Consider the following 27,119-nt stretch of genomic DNA (forward strand, 5'->3'; position numbering starts at 1 on the left):
GGGGGCGACAAAAGCCCAATGACAAACTGAAGGAGCTACTGACTCTGTGTCTGCATCTGTCACAGTGACTTCTGAGTCGGCCTCCATGTCTCTGGATTCACCTATAAATACACACACACACACACACACACACACACACACACACACACACGCACGCACGCACAAACATCATTTTATCACACCATTGTTGGAAGCAGAGCAGAAGCAATGTTAAAAACTATGTTTCACCTGGAAGTTGGACATCTCTCGCAGTCTGAAAGGAAAACACACACACACACACACACACACACACACACCAGTACATTAGTGTTGAAACATGTACTCTATGGCAGTGGTTCCCACACTTTTTACAGTGACGTACCCCTTCAGACATTTGACTTGAAGCCATGTACCCCCTACTCGTGCACACTTAAAAAACATAAACCTTTTTTAGTCATCATTAACTTGAAATATTGAACATGATTAATTCAATTTATAGCAAGTCATTAATTCTGGTTGAACAATTAGAATTTTGCATGGTCAAATTTTGATTTTGAACGTTTTACATGAGCACTGATAAATTGATAAGTATCTGTCCTATACAGTATCTTTAATTTCAGCTGGATCTAGGGATCCTTCCGTTTGAACTTGGGTTGAACTTTGAAGCTTTACTTTTGTCCACTTGCAATCACTCCAATATAAGTCTGCATATTACCGTAATTTGATACCAAATTGAAAGGGAAACATGATGAAGCAGTATCCAAAGTACAAAAATACATAAAACCGGCAATAAAGCTTCATTTTCTCTTTCATCCAGACACACATATACACTACCGGTCCAAATTTTTTACAAAGGTAAGTGGTGAAGTGCCAGAGGTTAAAAAAAGTTAAGGTCACCCAAAACTGAAAAATAATGTGTTATTTCAGAATGATACAAACAGGCCTGTTTCAGGGACCACCAAATGGGTCAACACTTTAAAGCTGTTCTGCAGAAATGGAGGTTGATCAAGCCTTGGCAGTTGGTGCAACTACTTCCTACAGGTGTTCCAAGTTTGGGAGTAGTTACTACCTCCTCTGTCTGCATAAAAATAGTGTTCGACACACTGTGGTACTATACCCTCGTGAACATCAGTTGAACAGCATTGTACTGGAGAACGTAATGTGTTGCTTCAAAAATGGCCAGAAAAAAGGGAATTAACAATGGAAGAGAGACAGATCATCTTAACACTTAAAAATGTAGGTTTTTCCTCCAGAGAAATTGAAGTGTTCTAAAACTTTTGACCATTGACAGCCTTTCACAGTGTGGGGATTATAACATCGAGTCTTCAACATTAAATACTCTTAATGCACAACATAATATCAAATAAAATCAAACTTACTTATTTGTTCATATAACTCTCACAGAGTAATGAAGAACTTCATGCTTTGTCTCCTTCCTTCTTTCTGCTCTGACAGTGCGCTTTGCGATGTGATGTATTCAGGCACACTTGTATTAATGCCTCTTCTGTTGTTGTTGTTTAATTTATTGGTATTTATGTTTATGTTTCTTATGTTCTTATACTTTCTTGTGTTTTCTTTCTTTTCTTGGGAGAATGAACAGAATAAGATTTTCATTGCATTGTATAACTGCTGTTTTACCATGCACATGACAATAAAACTCTCTTGAATCTTGAATCTTAATTGTGAGTGTTTGTCGCTAATCGTTTTTCATTTATATTCACGTACCCCCTATGACGAATGAGCATTAAAACATGAGTAAAGAACCAGCAAGGTTCTAGAATTCCCTCCGTCTTCTCGCCATAAACACATTAAGATGGTAACTCGCCTCGCCAGTTCCTCCCGCTCGAAGCAAGGACGCCAGCTTCCACTCTTCCCACGACGGAGGAGCTTTTCTGGGAAGGGAGCTCATCTTCTCCTTTATCTCTTCTTTCTGCTCCTCATCATCCACAGCCATCTCCCTGCCCTCCTCCACAGGAAGGTCAGAGGTCAGAGAAGGGGTGGCGTAGCGAGGCAGGCCGCCATCCAGGATCAGCTCTGGCTCGTCCTCCATTTGTCCTTGACCAAGGTCATCTTCTGCAGACCCCTGTGTAGAACCACAGGGTCAGAGGTCAAAGGTGATAAGAATGATGTCCGTCTCACAATGATTTGTTGCCACTCAAAAGCTGGCCACGAAGGCCCCGCCCCTCCGTCGTTTGCAGTAAAAGTGTCCTGACTTTGAACGCGGCCTTCATCAGCGTGCATGTAAAGGTCTTCGTCAAGTCGCCAAAGAGCCTAGTCAGCACTTCCTGTTCTAAACGTTACGACGCACACATTAGCCTGCGCCGTGGCGTATTAATGACAACACTTAGGATAATTTCTCTCCGCAAGGACTTTGCTCCTCATCTCTTCATCTGGGCCGAGACGCCGTTTAATGAAGGCGAGGAGCAGACGGCGGTGGAGAGTTCATCACGCTAACAGGATGATTGGCCTCACGCTCGTAAGATTTAAAGAGCCTCGTCATTTCACACCGCCGCCATTAGGTGATGAGGGCCGCTGACATCACATCGCACTGTCACGGGAGAAGAGATGGAGGCTGCTTCTGAACCGTGTGGTGCACGAAGGTCAAAGGTTACCTGTAGAAAAGACTTTGATCTTCAGAAGCAATGATCAAACTTTCAAAAGTGACTTTTCACTGTCTCCAAAGTGCTGTAATGTGTCTGCTAACAGTGGACCGACCCAAAATGCAACGTTTCCCTCCAGAAGTGACTTTGACGACGCATGCACACGACTGCGGCAGATTTCAAAGTTAACGAGCTGTGGTCCTGGCAGGACCACCCACCCTGACACCACTGACCCAAACATCTTCATGGAAAACAACTCCTCAGTTAACATGCAAGGAAAACAGAAAGTGCTCCATCCACACTACCACTGCCACTACTACTACTACTACTACTACTAATACTGTGTCCTGATATGGTACTGCAGTAGTACTTTCTACCGGCGTGTCCATGACGGCAACCCCCAACAACCCCTGCAGCCCCTCCCCCGCTCCACTTAAGAGTGCAGTGATGGTTGTTGAGCTGATGGAGCACTTTGCTGCATCCCCTCATCCAGCTGAGTCAGCAACTCTGTGAGACGGCGGGAAGGAGAAAAGGGAAAAAGGAGAGGAGAGGAGGAGAGATGAAGAAGAACAGCAGGAAGGATGAAGGAGAGGAGGAAGGTGATGAGCAGGGAAGGAGGAGGATGGGGGTGAGGAAAGGTGAGCGAGACGTCGGGGCAGACGAGGATGAAGATGGAGGATGAAGATCAAACACGAAGTACTGGCAAGACGTCAAAGGCATTTTGAAGAGTTGACGTACGGCAGTTAGGAGACATGGCCGCCACGTTGGCGAGTTGTAAATGTGGCATTACCTGCGGTGGAGGCGTCTGCGTGTCTGTGACTGACATCTGGTCGCCATCGCTGTTGGTTCCTCGCTCGCTGCCTTCCACCTGTATGCAGGAAGCTGGCAGTAAATGACCAATCGCCTCCACGTAAACTAAACCCCACCCCTTCTCTGCATGACTTGATCAAAGAAGCACCTGAAGGCGGGCCCTTACCACCAGCGGCTTGCGGATTCCCAAATGGACGGCCCCTGACGGGGCAGACTTGAGGACCTCCACGGCCTGGGCCAGGCTCAGCTGGTCCAGCAGGATGTGGTTCACAGACACCAACTGGTCTCCAGGATGCAGACCACCGTGACGCTCGGCCGAGCTGCCGGGAACCAGAGAGCGGATCACCATCACGCAGCGAGCAGGATCCATTGGGTCCTAGAGAGAAAACACACGGCTCAGCATCTGATGGCATCACTGCTATCAATTTTAACAATATCGCCCTAATTTATTGAATGGTATGATCCTCTGTGAGTGAAGATGCAAAAAACCCCAAAACACACTAGTATTTAATTTCTGACAGAGTGAGACATCCTCGCAATAAAGGGAAGTCTTTGAATGTTGTGCTGGTAAAATAAACAAAAGATGAAAAACGAGAGGTGACATACGAAGATGGCAGTGACCAGCAGGGGGAGACAAAGACCACAGAACACCATCAAGCTATTTGGCAAAGCACAGAGGTCAGAGGTCGCTAATGAGCATGCCGACTGGTCCAGATAGAAAGCGATGAAAGACTCCCAGAACAGGCCATGATCTTAACGAGAAGCCAGAACACTGAAAATAACTAAAGTAAGCTGTCATTGGGATGTAGTCATTTAGCAATAAGAACCAATCAAATTGTATTTCTTCATCATCAATAATTTATTATTGTACTTGTAAAATTGTACTGTGTCATATTCAGAGCTGTTTCTAATATTTTGGTTACCTTATTTAGCTGCATGTGTAGGTACAAAATACATGCGGCTATGATACAGTAGGTGTCCAATGGATACCTGCACATAGGCGATTCGGCATTCTCGACCACACAAATTTATGGTAAAAAAAAAAGTTTTTCTTTTTTTTTAAAATTTTCTCTAAAAGTAGGCAGTTTTTGATGTAGAAACACGTTTCATTCACCTTAGATCAGGAATAATTTACAAATTCGTGGTAATACAGGTAAAATGTACAGCATACATGTACCAGTCCACAATTTTTACATGTTTAGGTCTTTATGCTTCACAGATAATGTTTTCTCATAAGTGTTGGGGTTAACACTTTGGCCGGTGGTTCTTGAATGCACCATAGTTGTGCGACGCAAAGGTGTGTTTAGCTGCAGCCACACTAGCTTTGACACTCAATCCGTCCTCAGAACATGCAGCGAGGTGAACACACTGTGAGATGCAACAGTGAATCTTATGTACAAACTCTCCCCATGTGAATCCAATTCTATCTGTTCATTGATAACATGACATTATCATTCATTAGTGGTGAGTACCTATACATTTTATACTTTAAAATGCGTTTAATAAGAGTGTGAGGCATGTTGAAGAAAGAAGTGAAGGGTTCTGGAGTCTAATCTAATAATTGCAACAGTCACTGTCATATATACAGTATGCATGCAAATATTGATCCCAAATCATAGGAGAACGTGAACATCAATCAAGCAGGAGGTTTTGGACGTGGTGGGGGGGGGAGTGTGCCTTGTGTCCACAATAGACATTTTTATGGGCGTCTAAATTATACACAGATTTTCGACATTCGCTGGTGGTCAACTGAACACAACCCCTGCGAAAATAGGTACGAGGTAGGCCTGTCACGATAACTAATTTTGCTGGACAATAATTGTCCGACAAATTACTGCCGATAAACGATATTATTGTCAACATTATTTTGAGACCATTTATTCATTAATGTAATGATACACTCCTAATCAAAATCTCAAGACCAGTTGAAAAATTGCTAGAATTTGCAGTTTGCACATTTGGATCTTAATGATTATTTAAGTAGAGCTACAATATACAAAAACGAAGGGGGAGTGAGACAAAAAGCATTTTGAAAAGTAATTTATTGAAAACAACAATTAAACTGAAATAGGCTGTTTATCAGCTGATCAAAAGTTTAAGACCATCGCTCAAAAAATAACAAAAAACTTTCCAAACAAGAGCAAAAAATGTTCTCAGTAGGACTCAGTAATGAGTAGCTCCACCGTTCTTGTTAATCACTTCAAAAATTGGTTTGGGCATGCTTGATGCGAGTGTTTCCAGGAGGCTAGTGGGAACATTACTCCTAGTGGTGAAGATGGCTTCACGAAGGGCATCAACTGTCTGGAACTCATGGCAATTTTTATAAACCTCCCTTTCCATCCATCCCCAAATGTTCTCTATGGGATTTAAATGAGGGGAACATGCAGGATGGTCCAAAAGAGTGATGTTATTCTCCCTGAAGAAGTCCTTGGTCAAGCGAGCATTGTGAACTGCAGCGTTGTCCTGTTGAAAAAGCCAGCTGTTCCCACACAGACGAGGGCCCTCAGTCATGAGGGATGCCCGCTTCATAATCTGCATCCGTTTGACAACCCTGCACCACTTGAAGCTCCAGTGTTCCACTGAATGAAAAAGCACCCCAGACCATGATGGACCCCCCTCCACTGTGCCGTGTAGAAAACATCTTAGGTGGGATCTCCTTGTCATGCCAGTAACATTGGAAGCCATCTGGACCATCAAGGTTACATTTTTTCTCATCAGAGAATAAAACTTTTCCACCTTTCAATGTCCCATGTTTGATGCTCCCTGGCAAAGTCTAAATGGGCAGTTTTGTGGCATTGAAGGAGACGAGGTCTTTGAATTATTTTTTTGTTTTTTAAACCCTTTTCCCCCAGATGCCGTCTGATGGTTATTGCACTGCAGTCGGCACCAGTAAGGGCCTTAATTTGGGTGGAAGACCGCCCTGTGTCTTGATGGACAGCCAATTGGATCCTGTGGCTCAGCGCAAGTGTGATTTTTTTGGGTCTACCACTTGACTTTTTTGTTCAATAATGCTCAGGATCTTTCAAAAAATGTAGAATGACTGATTTACTGCTCCCAACCTCAGCAGCAACGGCACGCTGCCTTGCTTATGCAGCTCGACAATCCGACCACGTTCAAAAAGAGAAAGCTTCTTAGCTTTAGCCATCAGGAGGGCATGACAGTGTGAATGCCTGACAGAAAATGAACATTTTGAGCAGTTTTTAGCTTTTATAGCCTGTGGTCTTAAACCTTTGATCAGCTGATAAACAGCTTGTTTTTTAATTGTTGTTTTCAATAAATTACTTTTTCAAAATGCTTTTTGTCTCACTCCCCCTTCTTGTTTTTGCATATTGTAGCTCTACTTAACACCTCATTAAGATCCAAATGTACAAAATGCAAATTCTAGCAATTTTTCAACTGGTCTTAAGATTTTGATCAGGTCTGTATATGGCATAATAATGCGGGAATCAAAAGCAATAAACTTTAATTTGTCAAGAATATTTAACATTGTAATTGGAATGTCAAGAGCTTTTAAATAAAATTAACAAACGACATAATAAATTAAACAAAAAACACAAAGAAAATCAAATGGACTGCAACAGTTGCACTTAAGTAAAAACCAAACACAATATTTCTGATTTAGAATCAGTGTCACTTTTGTTATTGTCAATGTTGACAAAAAAACGGAGAAATAATCGTAAATACGAAAGTTCACATTGCGTGTCAATGCAGACATCAGCTCATTTGCATACTGTATACACTTCCTTGATTCACGTTTAGCAACACTGTGTGTGGAATACGCGGTTTACACTTAATGGGGTGTAGGGTTTTGTCGGAGTTTGGTCAGAGTACATGTTTTGGATGCAACAATATGCGTTTGGTGCACATTGAGGTGTTATTATACTTTGGGAATCACTGACACGTAAGTTCCACCGTATTGCATTATTTATTTAATTGTCTTTGTCACAAACTTATTCACGTCACAAAATGATGATGTGAAAACGGGCAGAAATTGACATCAGATCATGTTTTATACACAACAGGCAGAAAGAAAGCATTCGATCGCGTAGCAAACTAGGCACACAGCTAGCAAGTAGTGCACTCACTGGTGCGTAGTGCGACTCTCCTGACTCGGACAAAGAGACTGAATGACTGACAGGAGGGTTCACTCACTCCGTTCGTTCCACTTTAGAACCAATGCACTCAGGTATTGTGAACCCTCTTGTCATCCAGCCTGTTTGGCAGACAGAGAGGACGAAAACAAACACGCGTGCAAAATTATCAAGTTCGTTTTTATTTATTGAGCGGTTAATTGATTTATCGATTATCGTGACAGGCCTAGTAAGAGGCATTAGATTGTGTACCTAACGAAGTGTCCATTGAATTGCACTCGGCACATGTGTTCTCGTGACAGGACACAGAATGAGGTGTGTGTTGTAGTAGTATGTAGCATGTTGACGAGAGGGCAGTCAAGTTTGTACACTTTAGAAATAATCGAGAGAAAAGATGCAGGAAATGATCTGTTCTGACTGAGAGTAAAGTTTGGGAGGTCGAAGGGCTTAAACAGCCAACCCGTGTAACCGCGAGGACGGAAGGCAAACACCTCAGAGACACTCAAAGCAACGTGCACACTCTCTCCTGGCTGGCGCGCACGTACATTTGGTGCATTCCCTGGTGGTGAAGCCGGGGCAGCGTCGGCGCTGCGCAGCTTGCCAAGTTTGTATTTTTAGATGCACCAAGATGGCTACAGGTGCTGAGAGTCAGAGTCTCCTCCTACAGAAGCGCTACACTTCATTTTGGGAACTGGAAGACCTTTACCATGTCAAAGTATTCCTAGCAGCTGGAAAAAACATTCTAGACTTTTACTTTTGACATGTTTGCACCTCACAAGTTTCATCAAGTTCAATGCAAACTACACACCACATTTCATTGCTGTTGTTCTCATACAACATGTCAACATATATAGATTTCCACGACATACATACACGAGACTGTGCAGTTTTGTAAATACAGTGGATTTGCAGATCTTTGGTTAAAGAATTATTTATTTTCTTTGAAAATATGGCATTTTTTTCACAGAAAACGCATCTCATTTACCCTAAATCGCTAATAATGTATAAATATGTGATTATGCAGATGAAATGTACAGCATACATGTACCACTGTTACAAGGGCCACAATTTTTACATGTTTATGTCTCTATGCTTCATCAATAATGTTTTTTTGCCAAGCGTTGAGATTTCGCACTTTGTTCGGCAGTCCTTGAACACACCACAGTTGTGAGACGCAGAGGTGTGTTTAGCTACAGATGCAATCAATCCGGCCTTAAAACTTGCAGGGTGGTGAACACAAGTTAATATATGATCGTAAACCATTACCGGAATTACAACAGGCAAGCATGTGCATGTGGATTAGGTCGACACGGCTTGGAGAAACGCCTTCTCTAGCCTGATAGCGCTAGCCTGACGACCAGGTTAAAGGCTACACTGTGAATCTGTAAATCTGTTTATGGTTCAACTGACATTATCATTCATTAGTGGTGTTTAATAAGTGTGTAAATGTGTTTAATAAGTGTGTGCGGCATATTTAAGGGCGTAAAACTGGATTGTGTCATAAGTAAACAATGGTAATTGAAGAGACAAGGAGTGGGTTCTGGGGCTCATTCTACTCTACTAATTACAACATATTGTGTCACTTTTATTGCAAATGTTGATCTGAAATGGGCGAAGAACGACAACCTCAAACTAGAAGGAGGGTTTGGTGGTGGTAGTGGTGGTGGGGGGGTGGGGTTGAGTTAGCAAGTCGTGTGTCAAAAATAGACATTTTTTTATGGGTGTATCAATTATTCACAGTTTTTCGCCACTCACTGGTGGTCCCAGAATGTCTACTGTACTTCACTTCAAGCACAGCACTTCTCCAATTATGCGGCCCCATCCATCCATTTTTTATGCCGATTATCCTGCTGGAGCCTATCCCAGCTGCCTTTGGGCGAGAGGCGGGGCACACCTTGGACTGGTCGCCAGCCAATCACAGGGCACATATAGACAAACAAACATTCACACCTATGGACAATTTAGAGTCGCCAGTTAACCTAACCGTTAACCGTTAAGGGAACCAGAGAAAACCCACGCCCACAGGTGAACACGCAAACTCCACACAGAGATGCCCAACGGAGATTGGAACCCAGATCTTCCCGAACTCCTGCTAACCATCCATCCAACATGCTAACCACACAGCCCCAACTATGCTGCCGTAATTTGTAATTCTAACAAGAAAGTACCAAACCCTCTTCATAGATTATACTGATAGATAACTACTACTACTCATACAAGAGTTGTTAAGAGTTGCTGTGATTTTATGATGGAAATGATGGTGCTGGATGACCAGCTTTTTATCATCATTCAAGATACTGGCTAGTAACCCCCTTGGAGCCATGGTTTGTACTTCTTAGCTGCCGTTATTTTCTAAATATTTTGTTAATAGTAGTGATGTCATGATATTTGGTTAGGACAAATTTACAGGTACCATTTGTCAAACTTTTCGTATTTACCTCCAGGTGTGTACAAACTATAGTTACATGAAAATTAAAATAATAAATTATTATAAAAAAAAAAGAAGTTATCGGTATCAGTCTTGAAAGGCAAGAAAGTATCGGTATTGGCTTGGAATAAAATATATCATGCATCACAAGTAGTTATTAATCTACCATAACTCCAGTGTGGGCCGTGCTCGATTAGACATAACACTTTTGCACAGCACTGTACATACACATGCGCATGTATGTAACACACATTCATGCTCTCCTGCACAGTGGTAAGAGATTAGGAGGAAGCCCCCGCCCCCCCGGGCGGGTGTAACATGCATGAAGACCACCCGGGACTTCACCTGGAGTTCGCTCCTCCCCCTCAGCTCAGGGAGGAGGTCTTAGAGGTGAAGCTGCGCCTAAAGACAAAGTACTCGGAATGTGGAGGTTTGGGGGTAGGGGGGTGGGCTGAGAGGCGTTTCCTAAAGTTCCTCCTCAGACAAAGCAGAGAGGATGCTCATTAAAGAAACAGCCATGTTACCTGGTAGTCCAGGATGCTGAAGCCCAGACCTCTATCTGCTTCCTTGTGCAGCTCTAACATGTCAACATCAGCCGACCACAGAGCCAGCTCCCCCTCCTCTTCATCCTCCTCCTCCTGGCTGCGTTCACTCCTCTCGTTCTCCTCCTCTTCCTCCATAGCCTCAATGACCTGCTGTCACATCACATTTCATAAAACTTTCCCCGCTATTAAACTTCTTCATTAGCTATCAACAGCAGGCGGCGCCGGTTGGTCCGTCAGGTCAGCTTACAAGAGGGCCGCAGAGCACCTGGACATCGTGTGGCACAGCCTTCAAATGGCTACGCACAGCAACACAAGTTTAGCAATGATGCGTGATCTCCGTAGAGATTGTCTCAGCTTAGTAAGCTAGTTAGTTAGCTGGTTCACATGTTGCATGGTTATTGTTTTATATGAACCAGTCCTGTGCTAAACCTCACAAAGAAGCCATCAGAAAAGAATTCACCTGCATGACTTCCTGTTGCTCCTGTTGCACCACACTTGTGTTACTGCAGAGAGCCGACGCCAGCTTCATCTCTAGCTGACAACGCACACACACACAACATTTTACAATCCTATCCATGTGGATTATCAGTTGTTCTATTCCATTTTAATTAAAACAAATAAATAATAATAATAATAATAATAATAAGAATAATAATAATAATAATAATATTGAGGATCACAGGACATACGTCCTCCACGCTGCTTCCTGGTCGTTGTCCTAATTCATACTCCGACTCGATTTCTGCTTCCATGTCAAAGGTGGCGTGTCGGCAGCAGACCAGTGTGAAAGGAGGGGGCACTTCCTTGAGGAAAGAGACCACCTCCCGACGAGACTTTCCATACAGCTGCACATTATTTAGCTGCTCCATTTGAAGAGAACACACAAGTTTACATCGTGAACACTGCCACAAAGAGGACAAAGTGTTAGAGCTCAGCTTTGTGAAAAATGTCATTGTGTTAGCTTAACACATAGGCTAGCTGGTAGACATGTAAACAAGGCAAGAAGAAAAACAAAATCAGCTCATCGTTACCACACGTTAGCTAGTCTGTGCTCCATGTCCTCACCTCCAGCAGCTCATCCTCCGGTCTCAGGACGCCATGTTTGTCCACGGGGCCTCCTGGGGCCACAGAGGAGATGTAGTGGTGGCCATCAAACGAGTCTAACTCCACACCGAGCCTCAGCATGTGGACGGGCAGTAGCTGCACACCAACACATCACGTCACATGACTACAGAGATGAAGTCACATGGGGCGGGGAGGCTGTGATGTGTTGCTGTGTCACCTTGGAGGACCTCTGCAGCTCAGCATCGTCTTCAATCACAGGATGCAACTTAATCACCTGCCACACGCACACACACGTCATACACTTAAAACACAACACACAAAGCGCACAACACAACAAGTGGACATCTCACCAGGACTTGGTACTGCGAACCCAAAGACTGCTGCCACTTGGCCTTCAGTGCTGCATCTGGAGCTGATGGCGACATGATTGTAGTAAAATGTTAGCAACAGTCTTCACCTGGCTACGCCCATCAGAGCCTTCAAGGAGTTCAAGAGGAAGTCCTCCTCAAGAGTGCCCATCAGGATTTGGAAGTTTTGATGCTGAAGTACTGGCAGTCTTCTTTCTGACTGTAACACTTGTTGCCGTGGTTACCAGACTGTTAAGGTGTGGTGCAAACATGCACTGCACATCCTGGCGAACATGCCGTTACTCAAGAAAAAAAACAAAACACTGCAGCGGTGGAAGTGTTTAGATTAAATTAGCATTGCTAAGCGCGCCTCCCAACGTCATTAATCTGCAGCGTACAGATGAATAAACAAGCTCGTACATCGCTGCCAGCCTGTCAGACAAGCTACAGCCAGCAGCAGCTCGGTGTGCCAATGGCGAGCGTGGCGTTTCGGCCAATTGAAACGCTAACAAGCAATACAAAGAGAGGGGAGTTCACCTTACATAAAATGTTTAATCTTTTTCAGTTTAGCATAAAACTAATATGTGCTGCTATGGAACATTTGAATGGAAATGTGTGTTTTATTTATTGATCTGTGATTATCAACAACTGAAGCTGACGTCACCACAAACAGGACAAACATGGTCAGCGTGATGACACCTTTAAAGGCCAGCGTCACCTTCTTCGTGTGCGTGTGTGTGTATGTGCTTGCTCACCACTGCTTCTGTTCTGTGTGACCTCCAGTGACCTCCGCAGTGACCCACGAGAAGACTCCACTAACAAAAACATCAGATATGAGAACACACTGACACACACAGTCCATGAGGATAATGAGGTGACATGGTACCTCTGTCTAGGGACCTCTCGAGAGTTCTGGTCTTCTTCCTGACCACCGTCAGGACCACGGTCCGGCCCGTCTGCTTCATCACCTCCACAACTTCCTGATTGGTCAGACCGTGCATACTGACGCCGTCCAGCTGTGAGAACAAAAAGAGAAGAGAGGACAAACTAGCACTCAAAAGTTCTGATGGTCACATGGTTCAGTTGTCTTCTCCTTTACGCCAATCAATCGGTCGTGCACTCGGATGTTCCCGCTGTGATCCGCAGCGCTTCCTGGGACCACATGCTTGATGAACACGCCCACCGCATCTAAGGAGGATTAGAGATGGGATGTTGCGTGACTTTCACGCAAAAGCTCTAGTGTCTTCTGGCAAGCTAACATAAGCTGGAGAAAGTTCTAGCTATTGACAACATGGCGGTAGTGGCAGGAGGCTGCCGCCCTGTGACGTCACAGGAGAAGAAGATACCTTGGCTGGTGAGGGGGTTGTGGCCAACAATGGAGATTCCCAGGCTCTGTCCGTCTTTCTTGATCAGCGGAACCTCGTGGATCTCATACCCTTCCAAGTTGGGCTGATACACACAAACAGGAAGAAGGAAGTAGGAAGCAGGAAGTATCAAGAGACTGACGTGCTGCTCACCATCTTGTTGACTCGTCGCTTGGGAGGCTGCTCCGGAAGTGGAGGGGGTAATGCAGACACTGGGGAAGAGTCTGGTGGTGGCGGGGGAGCCGGGGCATTTATCCTCTGGCTGTACGGGTCCCTAGCGATCAGCATGGTCACATGACTCCCACACGCTTGCAGCACCTTGACCACCTGATCACTGGTGAGACCACTGGTGGGTGTGGCCCCAATGCGAAGGATGTGGTCACCTGTGCGGAGACGCCCGTCCTGATTCAAGGACAAAAAAGACAGGAAGTCGCCATGAAAGCTGAGGTGGAGGGTTGTTTGTATGTGACAAACAGGATGAGACGATATGGGGAAGAGTGCGTTCAATTCCGCCACACTCCAGTCCAACTGCCTCATTCAATCCGCTGAGCTGCACTGTCCTAAACTTTGGTTGACAAGTACACGCTGCAATGACAAAAAACTCCTGCCTGACCCGGAAGGAGGTGGCGCAGCATCGGAAGAAGACCATCAAGTGGTGCCCTCTGCAGGACCATACATACCCTGTCAGCCACGCTGCCTGCGATGAGTGTCCTCACCACCACGCCAGCGGTCTTCCCGCCCACGATACCAAAGCCCAAACCGGAGCCGTCGTTCACCAGTTGGATCTCTTCCACGTGACCCCACTGACCCTTAGAGGAAGACAGGACATTAGACAACAGAGTATATTTCTACAAGAGTCACATTAGCATCTCCATTCAAATGTACTTTTGTCGCTAATCCTTGCTGTGTCACACCCAGGAGTCTTCATTCGTAACAGTGTTTGTCCTGGGCGAGATGCTAACAATTCTAATGCTAACACTGTTGATCTACACACGTCTTTGTCTGTGACCTTTTACATGTTAGGGCAGAGTGGATCTATCAGGTCTCGACAGGAGACTTTGGGACAAGACGTTAGATGTGACGGCAGGTACAAGTCACAAAAACTAACAAATCTATGGTTCAAAGTCGAGTTGCTTCATGTGACCTCAATAGAGGTCTTGGTAGAAGAAAGGAAGGCGGTCGGGAGGCCAGGAATGCGGGACGCGGTTGGGTCTAACCAGCAAGGACAAATAAGAGGGACAGTGTGCGCGAGCGTACTAATGAGGAGGGCAGCATCATTAGACACAAAGCTGACATCACATGACCATCAATTAGCATGAGGGCTGCTTAATATCTAGGTCACTCTCTGAAAGATGCCAAAAGTCAGCAGCACCATGTCCGCCTACACATGAGGAGTGCCGACTCTGACGCTCACTTTGAGGTCGTGAAAAAAGTCAGCTGACTTACAGCAGGTGTCTCTGTGATGTGGGGGTGTGATCTCCACATATGACTGACTTACGTCTTTTGGAGTGCCAGAAAGATGAGCTGTTTAACAATCACCTACCGTGTTTTTATCATCAATGGTAGAGGAGGCAGGAACTGCTGCTGCTGATTCCTTGGGTGGGCGGTCCCTCGCGACCAGCAGGTCCACCGTCTCTCCAGGCTGCTGCAGCAAGGCGAGGGCCTGCTGATGGCCGATCCCCGCCTCCAAGGGGCGTCCGTTTATCACCAGGATCTGATCCCGCACTTGGAGCCGCCCGTCCCTGCCAGTGCCAACACATGGCCAACATCAGCACCATGGAGACGCTGCTCCAATACTTGCTAACAATTTATTAAAAGCGCTGACTAATGGGTCTGAAAAACATGAGGTAGCATTAGTGCTGCTAAAATACTGATGAATGAAGATGAAAACACAGAGAACAAGACATTCAGCGAGCTGTGCTAACGTTACCTTGTTATTGTTAGCTTTACTTTTTACATACAGTTCAGTGGTTCAACTACACGGAATCCCTAAAACTGAAAAGGTCCAACAAGAATCCAGAACTTGAACAAAAACTCCCACCTCAGCTCATCTCCTTGCCTCTTTTTTTTTTGTTAACATGACATATTCTGTGGACAGGTGTTTGAGGGGCGTGTCACCTGTGGGCCACGCCTCCAGGCTGGATGTGTTTGATGAAGACGTCCTGACTGCTGCTTCCTGGATGAAGACCCACCACGCTGAAACCAAGACCGCCTGACTGAGGCCGAGTCAGCCTGATGCGTTCTGTGTGTCGACCCTGAGGGAGCACACACAGATTGGTGATTGAGGTTTTTCGTGTGAGCAATGCTGTGCACGTTCACGTGCACGCACCCTGGCAGCGGACAGGATCCACTCCTGAAGGTCGACAGGTGGGGGCGGAGTCTGATGGGAGGGTGGAGCCGAGCCATTGGTCAGGATGGCTGAGGAGGCGGAAAGGGTGGACGGAGCTGAGCCCCCTGCGCTCATGACCAGCTGACCCTTTTTGGAAAAATTGAACTCGCTACCGGCGGCTGGGGGCATACTGCTCAGCTGCAGACAGGAAGGGGAAGGATGGAATATTAGGAGGACAGTTGCAGGAGTAAAAAGTGAAGCAATTGAGAAACATTGAACTTGTGTCTTATTTATTGGTCTTTCAGTGAACACTAACAGTATTACTAATATTAAATGCTCATAGTAAATGCTAATAATAAATGCTAATGGGAAATGCTAATGGGAAATGCTAATGATAAATATCAAACAGTAAATGCAAATAGTAAATGTTAATAATACATGCCAATGTATTATGTAGGTAAATGCTAATAATAAATGCTAAGGGTCAATGCTGATGCTAATGCTACATGCTAATAGGGAATGTTAATGAAAAAATGCTAATAGCAAATGCTAAGAGTGAGATTGGTGTGTGGGACAGAAGTGGACAGAACAGGACAAAGTGTGGTCACACAGAGACACAAGGACGTGTTGGAATAAGAAGTAATGAAGCAGAGAGTGAGCTGTGTAGAAAATCAATAGATTGCTGTGCTCCGTGAGCAGGTAATCTATTAATGACCTTTACTCTCACATTGTAGAAGCGTATCAGTCTGAGGCTTATTTGGGCCGGGCTGACGGCGCACCATCCAGCGCCATTTCATCAATAGCGGCGGGACAAGGCCGTTAGTCAAAGCGGGACAGCAGATATTAAAGCTTGATAGATCCGTGCACAGGTGGGGGGATGCGAGGGGGTATAAATAAAGCTTCCAACAGCTTGGGCGACGCCTTCATAGACTCCAGTGTGACCTTCGCAGCACTTACAATATGAAGCCTGCCATTATCTTAATTTGGAGCGCAGCTTGTTTATTGTCAAGGCTGGCCGCTGCAGAATACTGATCCACACACACCATGTCCTCAGTGGACCACAGTCTACTTCCTTCATGTGCGCTGTGCTGGCTGGGTTCTGACCTGGTTCCTCAGCTGCCTGATGGAGTGCTGCAGAGTCAGGATGTGCGTGAACAGAGGACTCTGCAGGGTCTCCTTAAGGGTGCCCACACGCTCGCTGTGGTTCCACTCCTCCCTCCGTACCAGCTTGGACTGCAGACGTTCCAGAGCGTCCAGAACCTGCTGGCGCTCGGTCGGCGACACTGGAAGCAGAGTGACGGAGACACACAGGAAGCACTTTCAATGTGGATCATAGTCCCGTGTCTACACTGAATAAAAGTTAGCTCTTCTAAAGTGATGTTACCTTCTCCGATGTTCTCAAACATGGTCATTCCCTCTGGAAACAAAGATGGAAACATAGTTATTCCTCATTCAAGTCCACTTGGAGCCTGACAGTTTATGGTAAAGCTAGCAACGTAATCCGTGTCATAGAAGGAATAAGAGGCCATCGCAAAGTCAACATTGTCTTCCAGTGTTTCCTATAATGTACATTCATTTGTTTGTGGCAGCCTGCCACAAATACATTTGTACCGCCACAGATAGATTTGGCGGTAACCTTTTTTTTTTATTAGATTTTTGCCCTTGCTCACAAACACATTATAGTGGGACTGCTTGTGTGGCTTGTCGTTACAACTGCGTACAGTAGATGGGATTGTAACTTTGCTTTTGAACACACCTCATAAGCATTTAACACAACTGACTTGGTCGCGCATTATAACACATCTGTTCATCTTTATAGTGTCATATTAGACAACTAATGACGTGTACATTATTCAGCGTACACTTAGGCTAGGATACGTCATGATAGTTTTTTTAATCGTCTGTGCGTGTTATAGGGCGTATGCATGTGCATGTACCGGTCCACAGAATGAAACCAACATCCGTAAGTCAATATCTTCATGTTCTGTTGTTAAATAAGGTTTACAAATAAGAGATAATGTTGCACACAAATACTGAGTCCCAGTTTGTGAAAATTCCCACTCTGGTGGGAGTCTTGCGTCATGATCAATTATGCAAATTAGACGATGACGACGTCTACCCGTCGCCAACCCAACACCACAGATAGATCGCAGTTCTCTGGGAAACTTCATTCAAATACTTTCATGGCTACACATTGGGTAAAAAGAATCTAAATCTGTTGAACCTCCATTTCAAATATGGATCACAAGCGGATGTGGCAATTTTAGTTTTAGGACTAAACTTTATACGACCCTTTTAAAACTTAACCTCTGAGCACTTATGATGAAACCAATGTTCTTGTTCACAGTTTAATCTGATCCTTTCAAGAGAAAACTATGGAACAGATTGAGTAAAAAAGTCAAACAACGCGCTAACGAGCCAGTTTAAGACACAGTATACATATATGGTTTTTACAAGGTGTAAGGAAGAATGCAGAACCACAGTGCCTGATATTATTATCCTGAATCCTATTATTTAGTAAGGCATTGTGTATTATCTGTTACATAGTTGTCTGTTTTTTATACAATTAAGCGTACAATAGGAATGTCCCGAGACAGTTCATTTTAACATTACTTTTAAGAAAAGTACAATGAAAAATGAAAAAAAAAATCTATGACAATATATTGCAATCTACTAATTCAATTTCATTGCCTCGCATTAGGTTTTCACTCTTCTGCACTGTGTCTGTGCTGAAGGGCTCACTCTGTTCATGCCGTTGTTCTATCAAACAAACGTGCTGAAACAAATGCACAGCGTGAACTTTCTTCCTAGCTGTTTGGAGGCGAGAGACGAGGAAAACAGACATGCGTGCACATGGTAATATATTGAAAATGAAAAAAAAAAGAGTTAATTTTCATATATTGTGCGATTAATTCATTAATTAAAGGCCTAGTGCCCGTGAGGCAGTATTTATCTTCTGTTTTAATCTCACATCTTGTGACACAGGATCTTGTGACACCCCTAGCATACAATGTTCATTTTGCTCCTGTACTTACTAGTTACTATTCATTCTTTTTTCTATTAATTACGGCATTATTACACATTTTCAATTTACTAATTTCCACACTTTTACTCCTTTGTTTATATTACTGTGAAAGTTAACTACAAACTCTACTATGACATATTTTTATCCTTTCCTTTTATTATTAAAAAATGGTAAACCGGTACATATTGAACACAGGATGTGAAAAAAATATTAGTCATTTATGTGAAACGGAGAAGGGGTAGGATTCAATAAGCTCTGCTTCTACCTACTCCTTTTCGGACATGTTGTATTGTGAAACTGTACACAGGTGATGTACTTTAATGTAACCTTGTTGTTCGAAACAAACTGAACCATTCACAAAATAATTGATTTCATGCAAATGATGTTATATTGTTTTGCCTGTTCAACACAGATCGTTGGCTTAGCATGTAGCGTCATTGTTAACTCACACCGAAACGTTCAACTTCATCATCAGCGCGCACACGCACACAATGCGCGTGCTGCTCACCTATGGACACCTGAACGCAGGAAGTGAAACTGGGCATGTTGGGGGAGGGGCGAGTCTCGGAAAACAATTTTAAGCTAGAAATAAAGCTTGACTGTCGTGTACATGTTACATACTAGTAATGTTTACGATGTTTCTTGTATGTGTCATGCACAGCAGCAGGTTGATTACCAGCAGGTGCATCCGCCTTCTAAGAACTACAACAACCACAACAACACAATAAACACAACCCCTGTGTGTGTGTGTGTGTGTGTGTCAGTGTGTATGTTAGACGTCAACATTATAACATTATAACTTTTCATCTTCAATCACTTCAACAACTTCTCCGTCGACTAGCTGTTAGCATGCTAACTCCTTATCTGAACCCGCCAACCAAAGTATGTTTCGGTTCCATTGTGAAGCTAAAGGCTAAAACCCTCAGACAACAAAGCCTCCATTCAGACGATAGTTGGTTCATCAAGAATTTAAGAGGATTCGAACTGAAATTAAACTTACTTGAAGTGAATCCAGTTTGATACCAGTGTCGCTTTAATGCTGCATTCGCTGACTGTTGCAATTACTAAAACTACACTCCATCGCGTCAGCAGAAACATGTCATGTACACTACACTACATTATCCTTTTCATTACATTGTACAATAAAAAACAAATATAACGATTACAATAATTAAAACGAATTTTAAATATGTGTATGCTTTTGTTTTCCAAATGACAGATTTAACTAATTATTAATCTTATAAATTAAAGCATATATTGCGACTTCTGAAAAGTTGCCTGTGATCAGAGTAAACCTGGTATATTGTCGAGTTCTATCTTTTCCATGAGCCCTGAAGGCGGCACATCGTGACGTCATAGAAGCAAACATGTCGTCCAGTCGGAAAAGGATCGTTTGTTTACGCTCCGGTCTATGGGGCATTTTGTTTTATTGTGTGTATTCCCATTTAAAAATTGTTGTGGCGGAGGACGCGGACAGCTGCGACAACCTGAGACTTGGACAATATCCTTCACATGACCTGTTTGTGTCCCCCTCTCGGAGTTGATGCAGCTAATGCTAACACGGCCAGCATGCTAGTTAGCTGACAGCTAAGCTACGTTAATTCGCGGTGCAAAATAGTGTTGATGATGATATACTATGTGGCAATTTAAGGTGTCATGTGCACATTAAGATGTAATAAATCAGATTTTTGTGGGAATATTTAAAGTGAGGATTCGGTTTTGACTTCCCTTGTGACTCCTTGACTCAGCTCACATATTTGTGTAACGATCCCAAGATAGACGAGAACACTCAGGAGCCTGAAAACTGCAGAGACACCACAGCTTGGGGTAAGTATCAGCATGACTGCCAACATACATGCTCTTCTTTTTGCTAACCAGAGTGTGCACAGTGGAGTGTCTACCAGCTCCAAACATCATCTGTCGCCTGTCCAATGGGACGGAGTTCAGGTTCAGTGGGAAGGAGGTGGGCTTTAACAAAACCATTCCCTGCAGGAATGTGTGAGTATACACAGAAACACACGCACAATCTGATGTCGTGCACATTTTGTCAACACGTGTGTGTGTTGGTGCTGTCAGGAGTGGTTACTCATACAAGGTGGCAGTGGCATTGTCTCTATTCCTCGGCTGGCTGGGGGCCGACCGCTTCTACCTGGGATACCCTGCACTTGGTACACACACACACACACACACACACACACACACACGCCCACACATTCTGTGGTTGTTCTTTTATCTTCTGGAGATCGACATGATGTTGTTCACATTGGCACTTGAACGCACCATAAAGATGTCAGCCAGCTTTTTGTGTTTTCCTCTCAGGGCTGCTGAAGTTCTGCACGGTCGGGTTCTGTGGCATCGGAACGCTCATCGACTTCATCTTGATCGCTATGCAGGTCAGTCGGCAAGTTGGCCATGTTGAAGGGGAGGAAATGGTGCTTCCGGTGTGGGTGCTGGGGGTGTCCATCACCGTCTTACAAACTGTACTGTTAGCCTTTAGCATTGCAGCTAATACTAACACTGAAAGTGTGTTTATGCAAGCGCTAACTAGCATCACGTGGCGTTCAGATTGTAGGTCCATCAGATGGATCCGACTACATCGTTGACTATTACGGTGCCCGCCTGACCCGCCTGTCAATCACCAACCAGACGTACAGGAAGCCGCACCTGTGAGGTCATGAGAAGACGCCCGTTTTCAGATGTCACTTTGTATATGAGAGCCAGCAGACTCGACTTGATGAGATACTTCTTGTTGTTTCTACTTTACAAAAAGGTGATATCGTCACAACATATGATAGCAATGCACAGATAGCATGCCAATGCACCCTGAGTGGCTGTGAACGGTATAGTGATGTCACTATACAGTAAGTGCTATGACCTTCTGACATGATTGTGATTCATGCTGTCTTTAAAATGTAAATTATGTCTTCAAGTTCCTCCATAAGAAGTAAAATGTCTTTTTTTTTTAAAGAAACGACTTTAGTTACGTGTAAAGTGTCATTTGTTAAGTTATAAAAGTGTAAACAAACTATTTAAATCATGTCCATGTCGTTTATTGGACACTAGAGGGCGCTAACACTTAGTGTTGTGCTACAAAATAGGTCTTTCATTTTAATGCTGGAAACAATTGAATACAATCATTGTATTTCAAGATGAAATGAGCAACAAATATAAAAAAAGTCTATAATATTCACTGTGTGTTTATGTGTGAGCGTATGAAAAGACATCCTGTCCCAGCTGGGAAGCAATTGTTCTTTAAGAAATATGTCCAACAGAGTTTGGAAGGTCACATGACCTGCTACAGGAAGAGGAAGTGCCCTCCCGAGGGAGGAGTCAGCCTGTCAAAGTAAATGTCAAAAAGATGAAGAATCATATTTAAACTTCATTTGAACAACCTTGAAGATGTGACTTCTCACTCACCTGGCCGCCAACTAGTGTGTACGTGCCGCATGAATAATTCAAGAGCTGATGACATCATCAGCCATGATCACACAAGTTGTGTGACCATTTGTCTTGATAACCACATTGCATGATGACCTTTGACCTGCCGGAATCACAGGAAATGGCATCCTCAAAGCGCACACACACAGCCTGAGTTCACACCAGGTCACTGTGTGCGTGTGAATTATTCAACTCTTCTTCTGTGGTGGGGAAACTTGAGAGTTGGGAGACTCCAGACAACACCCAACGGTGGGGTGGAACGGGGTGGGGGGCAGTGTGTGGGCGTGTTTATGCTAGCTGTTAGCATGTAGACGACTGCTGAAAACAAGAGAGAAGAATGAGAGAGACGTCGTCTGCGTGTTAGTGTCTTTATTCTGTTGTGGTTCTGTTGCATAGAGACGCTTCCTGTTTGGACAGGAAGTCACTGATGGACACAGGAAGTGGACAGTGGGTGGCGTAAAAGAGGCACAGAAGAGTCTGAGGATGGGCGGATGAGGAAGTGAAGAGGTGAGCAGTGCATGCTGGGATGTCGCCCTCATGGTGACAATGATGATGATGATGTCACATTGTCCCACTGCTTCCTCAAGGGGGCGACACGTTGGAAGTATTGAAGGTGCAGGTTTAGGAAACACAGGTACCCCCCGCACACCCCCACCCCCCTCGTCCCCCCGCCACCATGCTACTGGTGGTGCCCTTCAGCTTCAGCAAACTTTGTGAGCCAAACTTTACGGCCTTGTGGAACCGATCAAAGCAGCATCGACATGGGAGGGTGTTTAGGCGCGATAGTGGTAGACACCCCCATCGACCCCAACTGGACTGAGGGGCGTGGGGGTTTCTCCCAGGTGGTGGGCAGCGCTGGCTCGTTTGAAGTGTTGCCGTGGCGACGCAGATAGACCTATTGAGGGGTTGTGTCAGGATAATGCTGAGCTCAGCACAAACACAACATTGATTGGTCTCCTGCAGGAAAGTATTGGGGGGCGGGGGTATCTGGTCGATGGACAATACATGGTGGGGGTGGGGGGGTGCAGGGAGAGCTTTTCACATAACACTCTCGCAGGGCTTTATCTGGAGGCGGGGCTTTGACTTGTGGTCGTATTGCCATCATGTGTCGTTGTGGCTGCAGGTGACAACGTGCACGCTCACAAAGTCGCCATCAGAACTGGTCACGTGACAAACAATGTGGGCAGCATCCAATCAGGAGGCTGCTGCGATTGGTCGCTATGATGTGGGCGGGGCCACCAGGTGGATGAGGATGAGGAAGAAAGAAAGATGTAAAAGAAAAAAGAATCTTGATCTAATCAAGCAGTTTATTTCCGCATGGAATGAAGAAACACAAAGGAAAAGAAAGATGCTGAGCCATCTTCATCACATCATCATCATCATTACAAGCACACAAAAACAAAAAAAAGAGTGTGTGTGTGGGGGGGAGGGGCAGCATCATGAGTCCAGGTACACAAAGGTGTGATGTCCTCGCTGCCGCACCACAACAACTACACAACAACACACAACAACACAAATATTGCTTTGACCTGTTTTTGACCTTGGCTCACCAGTCGTCGTTGGTCACGACCTTTAGTGACCCTTGAATGTGATCCCTTTGTGGGCTTTAGTGCACGTCAGCAGGAAGGAAGTTCGTGATCACATGACAAAGTGTAAACACCTTTTAGGACTCGTTAAGGCTCGTTAGCGACCGCAGAGTCAAAAGAGGAAGTAGAGTCCCCCGAGCGACGGCGGCTCAGCTTGGCGAGATCGTCACGAGGGGGGAGGGGGGCTTCGTCGTTATTATGGGTTTCTTTTTTTTAGGGACCGACCACTAGGCGGCGCCGGTCGCGTGCTAACTTTGGTTGACAGGAAGAGAAAGAAAAGCCGACAGGAAGTGCAAGTTTTGCATAATGAAGTCAGTAATCAATGTTGTCGTCCCTATCAGGAATTAGCACAACAGGAAACAGGAAGACGTTTTTGCGTCACATGACCAGCACCATGGTCCAAACCCGCCAGGTGAGGAGATTTAGTGAAATAAGCACACCGCCTTTCAAGGTTCTCACAGCCGGTAGCTAGCTGACTTTATTGTCATCAGTTCACTCAACCACTGATTGTCTTCTCCTTTCAGAAAAGTTGGCATTTAAAGTGGCCAAATTCCATTTTACTTGTTGTTACGTGTTAGCTTGTTAGGCTAATCCATTAGCCCACGTAGCTGTCTAGATTCAATTGACTGTTTTAGGCACTACGTTGATTGTTTGGCTGAAGTCCGCGTAACTACCAAATTGTTAGCTTACGACGAGACCCATCGTCTTTAGCGGCCGTGTTAGCCGTTAGCTTATATGCTAATTTGAACAATAAAGTAAAAGCGAACCGTTAGCAGAGTTTGCTCATTTCACAAAAAGTCATCAGTCGGGAGTCAGCGGGTGGTTTGCGGCATTCCTCAAGGCACGTCCACGAGGAATCTAAGCCAATATGAGGATGGCCAGGGGCGGGGCCAGTGGGGGAGGAGGAGTTAACATGAGATAGAAAAGGAAGCGGTGACGTCATGTGACTAACTACATCATCTATATCACTAACACTACAACATGCACGTGTATATATTCTATATGTTCATATTTACTTTATAGTCATATACATAGATAGTAGAGCGTCCTCACCAGGCCACACCCCCTGATTCTAAGTGCTTTGGATTGGACCAAGCCTCTTGGAGAGCCAGCCAATCACGGAGCAGCCCGTTACCAGGCCACGCCCCTTAGAGATTATCTTGCAAACATGAAGCAAGAAGGAAAAAGATCAAAAGTCACATTGTCGTGGATTTAAACAAACAAAACATGTGCTCGTTTAGCAAATAAGTTAATTTCAGTCCGATGAACGAGGAACTTTTAAAGGGATTTCCACCACGAACAAAGAATAAGAAGAATAGTAATAATAGGAATAATAATAGGAATAGTAATAGTAATCGTACATCTTTTGTACCTCACTAGTTTAGAGTCCAGAGGTGTGAGCGGACTGGTGGGAAAAAGAAGCAGCTAGCTTACTAACAAGCTAGCCAACACAATTGCACTTTCCTCACGTCGATATTCCACGTGACTCCGCCCCCTAGCGTCACCGCACTGGAGGAGGAGGAGCCAAAATGATGTGAAGAGAAAGAAAACTGAACAAGCCCCGCCCACTCACAGACTCTTCCATCAAGGGGCATCCTTGTCCTTGGAAAGACCCTCCTCCTGCTAGAGGAGAGGTGTGAGGACTGAGCTGGGAGGGGGGTCCACAGGAAGAAGCTCTGTCTTTCAGTCTTGTTTTCCCCCACCCCCAAAAAAAGAAGGGCTCAGGAGGCGGGGCTGGCACCAAACAAAGTCATGTGACCCAGGCAGTCACCTTACTGGACCTTTGGACCCGCCCGAGCCATGCTGATGCTGCCGGGTCTGGCGCTGGTGGGGGTGGAGTCAGGCGCGGGGAGGGGGAGGGTGCAGGGGCGGGACATCTTTCTTGTCGGAGGAGGAGGGGCTGCAGCCATTGTTGTACAGGTGCACGCAGGGGGAGGGGCCTCTAGAGTCGTTATCCCAGGTACCACTGTGGAGAGACACACATCACATGACTGATGACATCATCACGGCGTCACACCTGCCCACTGCAACCCTGAACTCAGCACAATGCTGCAACTTCCCATTGTCTTGAACTCAGCACAGACACAGACAGCCTAAAAAGTGTGTGTGTGTGTGTGCGCGTGTGTGTGTGTGTGTGTGTGTGTGTGTGTGTGTGTCCAATTTCCCTCAGTCCTCTCTTCCTCACTGTCCCACAGTTCGGGGTTGGTCATGTCTGGTTACTAGGGGCAACCCGACGGCCAAGGATGTGACCACCATAGCCAAACCAACACACACACACACACACACACACACTTTTAAACAATACACACTACTTAGAACATACATTTACGAAAAAGTTTGTTGCGAGTGTGTTGTTGTGTGTGGCTTTGTGTATGCTCCCGACTTGTTGTGATTCCCTTGCTGCGTGTGTGTGTGTGTGTGTGTGTGTGTAGTAGTGAGAGGAGAAGAAGAGTGGAAGGTTAGTTTTTAATCAATACAACTTGCTGACGTCGTGACTTTTCTTCCTCGCTCTGCACTGCAGACTGTCCTCACAACACTCTCGCTGTGTGTGTGTGTGTGTGTGTGTGTGTGTGTGTGTGTGTGTGTGCGTGCGTGTGAGAGATGGTCATCCCCACCAAGAAAGCAGATATCAACCTTACAACATGAAGCCAATGAACATACTAATGCAATTATCCATGTCACATGGTGTGTGTGCGCGTGTGTGTGTGTGTGTGTGAGAGAGGCACCCACGTGCACGTGCACGCTCACACAGACACAAACACAGACATGCATGCGTGCGACAAGTGAAGACAAACAAAGATGGCCGACAGGAGTTTTTTTTTTCTTCCTCTTTCTCCCCCCCATCCCCCCCCAGTGTTCAGTTGAGTCAGCACAATTCACACACACACACACACACACGCACGCGCACAGTCACCTTGAAGATGTGCATGTCGGACGCACACTAACATCACTTCAGAGTGAACTTCACTTCCTGGACGTTACCATGTGACGTGACGGACGCCTGCCTCTAGAGCCGAGGTTCCCAAAGTGGGGTACGCTAATTGTGAAAGGGGGTACGTGAATAAAAATGAAAAACAATTAGCACTTAACACTCAAAATTACGAGTGCACCTGAACGCCTCACGGCGCAAGGAGAACAGAGCAGGAAGGAGACAGAACGTGAAGTTGATGATTGCTCTGCGTGCATCATATGAACAAATAAGTAAGTTTGATGATTATTTTGTGCATTAAGAGTGTTTAGTTTATTTCTATTGGTGTTCCAATCCCCACACGGCGCAGCGGTGAAAACCTGGCACTGTGAGTGGGCATTCCCCCGAAAATTACATTATCTTTGTTTGTATGTATTTTTGTACTTCAGATACTGCTTTACCGTGATTGTTAAACTTTCCTCTTCAGTTTGGTATTAAACTCAGACGCAGACTTAAACCATAGCCATCGTGAGTGGACAAAAAAAGCGAAGCTCACAATGAAGCCATTCGAACAGAAGGATGCCAACATCGATCTATTTATCAG

At 45.0% G+C, this 27,119-nt stretch overlaps 3 protein-coding genes across 15 annotated transcripts in view; 1 reads left to right on the top strand and 2 right to left on the bottom strand.

Annotated features, from left to right (window-relative positions):
• patj (PATJ crumbs cell polarity complex component) overlaps positions 1–20,148 on the bottom strand; it is a 29,042-nt gene extending 8,894 nt beyond the window's left edge. For 2 of the 5 annotated variants that reach the window (XM_054790895.1, XM_054790892.1), the window contains exons 1-23: positions 19,584–20,143; positions 16,943–16,975; positions 16,663–16,841; positions 15,559–15,756; positions 15,348–15,484; positions 14,773–14,971; positions 13,910–14,038; positions 13,383–13,631; positions 13,212–13,314; positions 12,965–13,053; positions 12,752–12,881; positions 12,621–12,680; positions 11,869–11,930; positions 11,736–11,792; positions 11,519–11,653; positions 11,143–11,313; positions 10,914–10,988; positions 10,433–10,603; positions 3,556–3,765; positions 3,370–3,447; positions 1,805–2,062; positions 229–253; positions 44–101 (exon numbers count right to left, since the gene is read on the bottom strand). In XM_054790895.1, coding sequence (XP_054646870.1) covers positions 44–101; positions 229–253; positions 1,805–2,062; positions 3,370–3,447; positions 3,556–3,765; positions 10,433–10,603; positions 10,914–10,988; positions 11,143–11,313; positions 11,519–11,653; positions 11,736–11,792; positions 11,869–11,930; positions 12,621–12,680; positions 12,752–12,881; positions 12,965–13,053; positions 13,212–13,314; positions 13,383–13,631; positions 13,910–14,038; positions 14,773–14,971; positions 15,348–15,484; positions 15,559–15,756; positions 16,663–16,841; positions 16,943–16,970 — 2,801 coding nt within the window. In that variant the 5' untranslated portion in view covers positions 16,971–16,975; positions 19,584–20,143. Of the gene's footprint in view, positions 1–43; positions 102–228; positions 254–1,804; positions 2,063–3,369; positions 3,448–3,555; positions 3,766–10,432; positions 10,604–10,913; positions 10,989–11,142; positions 11,314–11,518; positions 11,654–11,735; positions 11,793–11,868; positions 11,931–12,620; positions 12,681–12,751; positions 12,882–12,964; positions 13,054–13,211; positions 13,315–13,382; positions 13,632–13,909; positions 14,039–14,772; positions 14,972–15,347; positions 15,485–15,558; positions 15,757–16,662; positions 16,842–16,942; positions 16,976–19,583 lie in introns of all 5 variants that reach the window. The other 3 variants (XM_054790896.1, XM_054790894.1, XM_054790897.1) reach the window with 3 other exon arrangements.
• Positions 19,926–22,178, top strand: tm2d1 (TM2 domain containing 1). Its single transcript, XM_054790909.1, has 6 exons — positions 19,926–20,084; positions 20,337–20,410; positions 20,473–20,581; positions 20,660–20,751; positions 20,903–20,976; positions 21,149–22,178. The coding sequence occupies exons 1-6, from the start codon at positions 19,951–19,953 to the stop codon at positions 21,251–21,253; spliced, it is 588 nt and encodes a 195-aa protein (XP_054646884.1). The 5' UTR covers positions 19,926–19,950; the 3' UTR covers positions 21,254–22,178.
• A 1,136-nt stretch (positions 22,179–23,314) lies between these two features.
• nfia (nuclear factor I/A) overlaps positions 23,315–27,119 on the bottom strand; it is a 55,096-nt gene continuing 51,291 nt past the window's right edge. For all 9 annotated transcript variants that reach the window (XM_054790906.1, XM_054790901.1, XM_054790904.1 and 6 more), the window contains one exon: positions 23,315–25,573. In XM_054790906.1, the coding sequence (XP_054646881.1) occupies positions 25,559–25,573 (15 nt within the window). In that variant the 3' untranslated portion in view covers positions 23,315–25,558. The remainder of the gene's footprint in view (positions 25,574–27,119) is intronic.

The sequence above is a fragment of the Dunckerocampus dactyliophorus genome, chromosome 10, assembly GCF_027744805.1.
Source record: "Dunckerocampus dactyliophorus isolate RoL2022-P2 chromosome 10, RoL_Ddac_1.1, whole genome shotgun sequence".
Lineage (NCBI taxonomy): Eukaryota > Metazoa > Chordata > Actinopteri > Syngnathiformes > Syngnathidae > Dunckerocampus > Dunckerocampus dactyliophorus.

What these genes read in the sequence shown, in the direction of transcription:
- tm2d1 (XM_054790909.1), top strand. Translation starts at nt 19,951, where the DNA reads ATGTCGTCCAGTCGGAAAAGGATCGTTTGTTTACGCTCCGGTCTATGG. An exon ending in CAGAGACACCACAGCTTGGG is followed by an intron (nt 20,411 to 20,472) that starts GTAAGTATCAGC and finishes GAGTGTGCACAG; the next exon opens with TGGAGTGTCTACCAGCTCCA. An exon ending in ACCATTCCCTGCAGGAATGT is followed by an intron (nt 20,582 to 20,659) that starts GTGAGTATACAC and finishes TGGTGCTGTCAG; the next exon opens with GAGTGGTTACTCATACAAGG.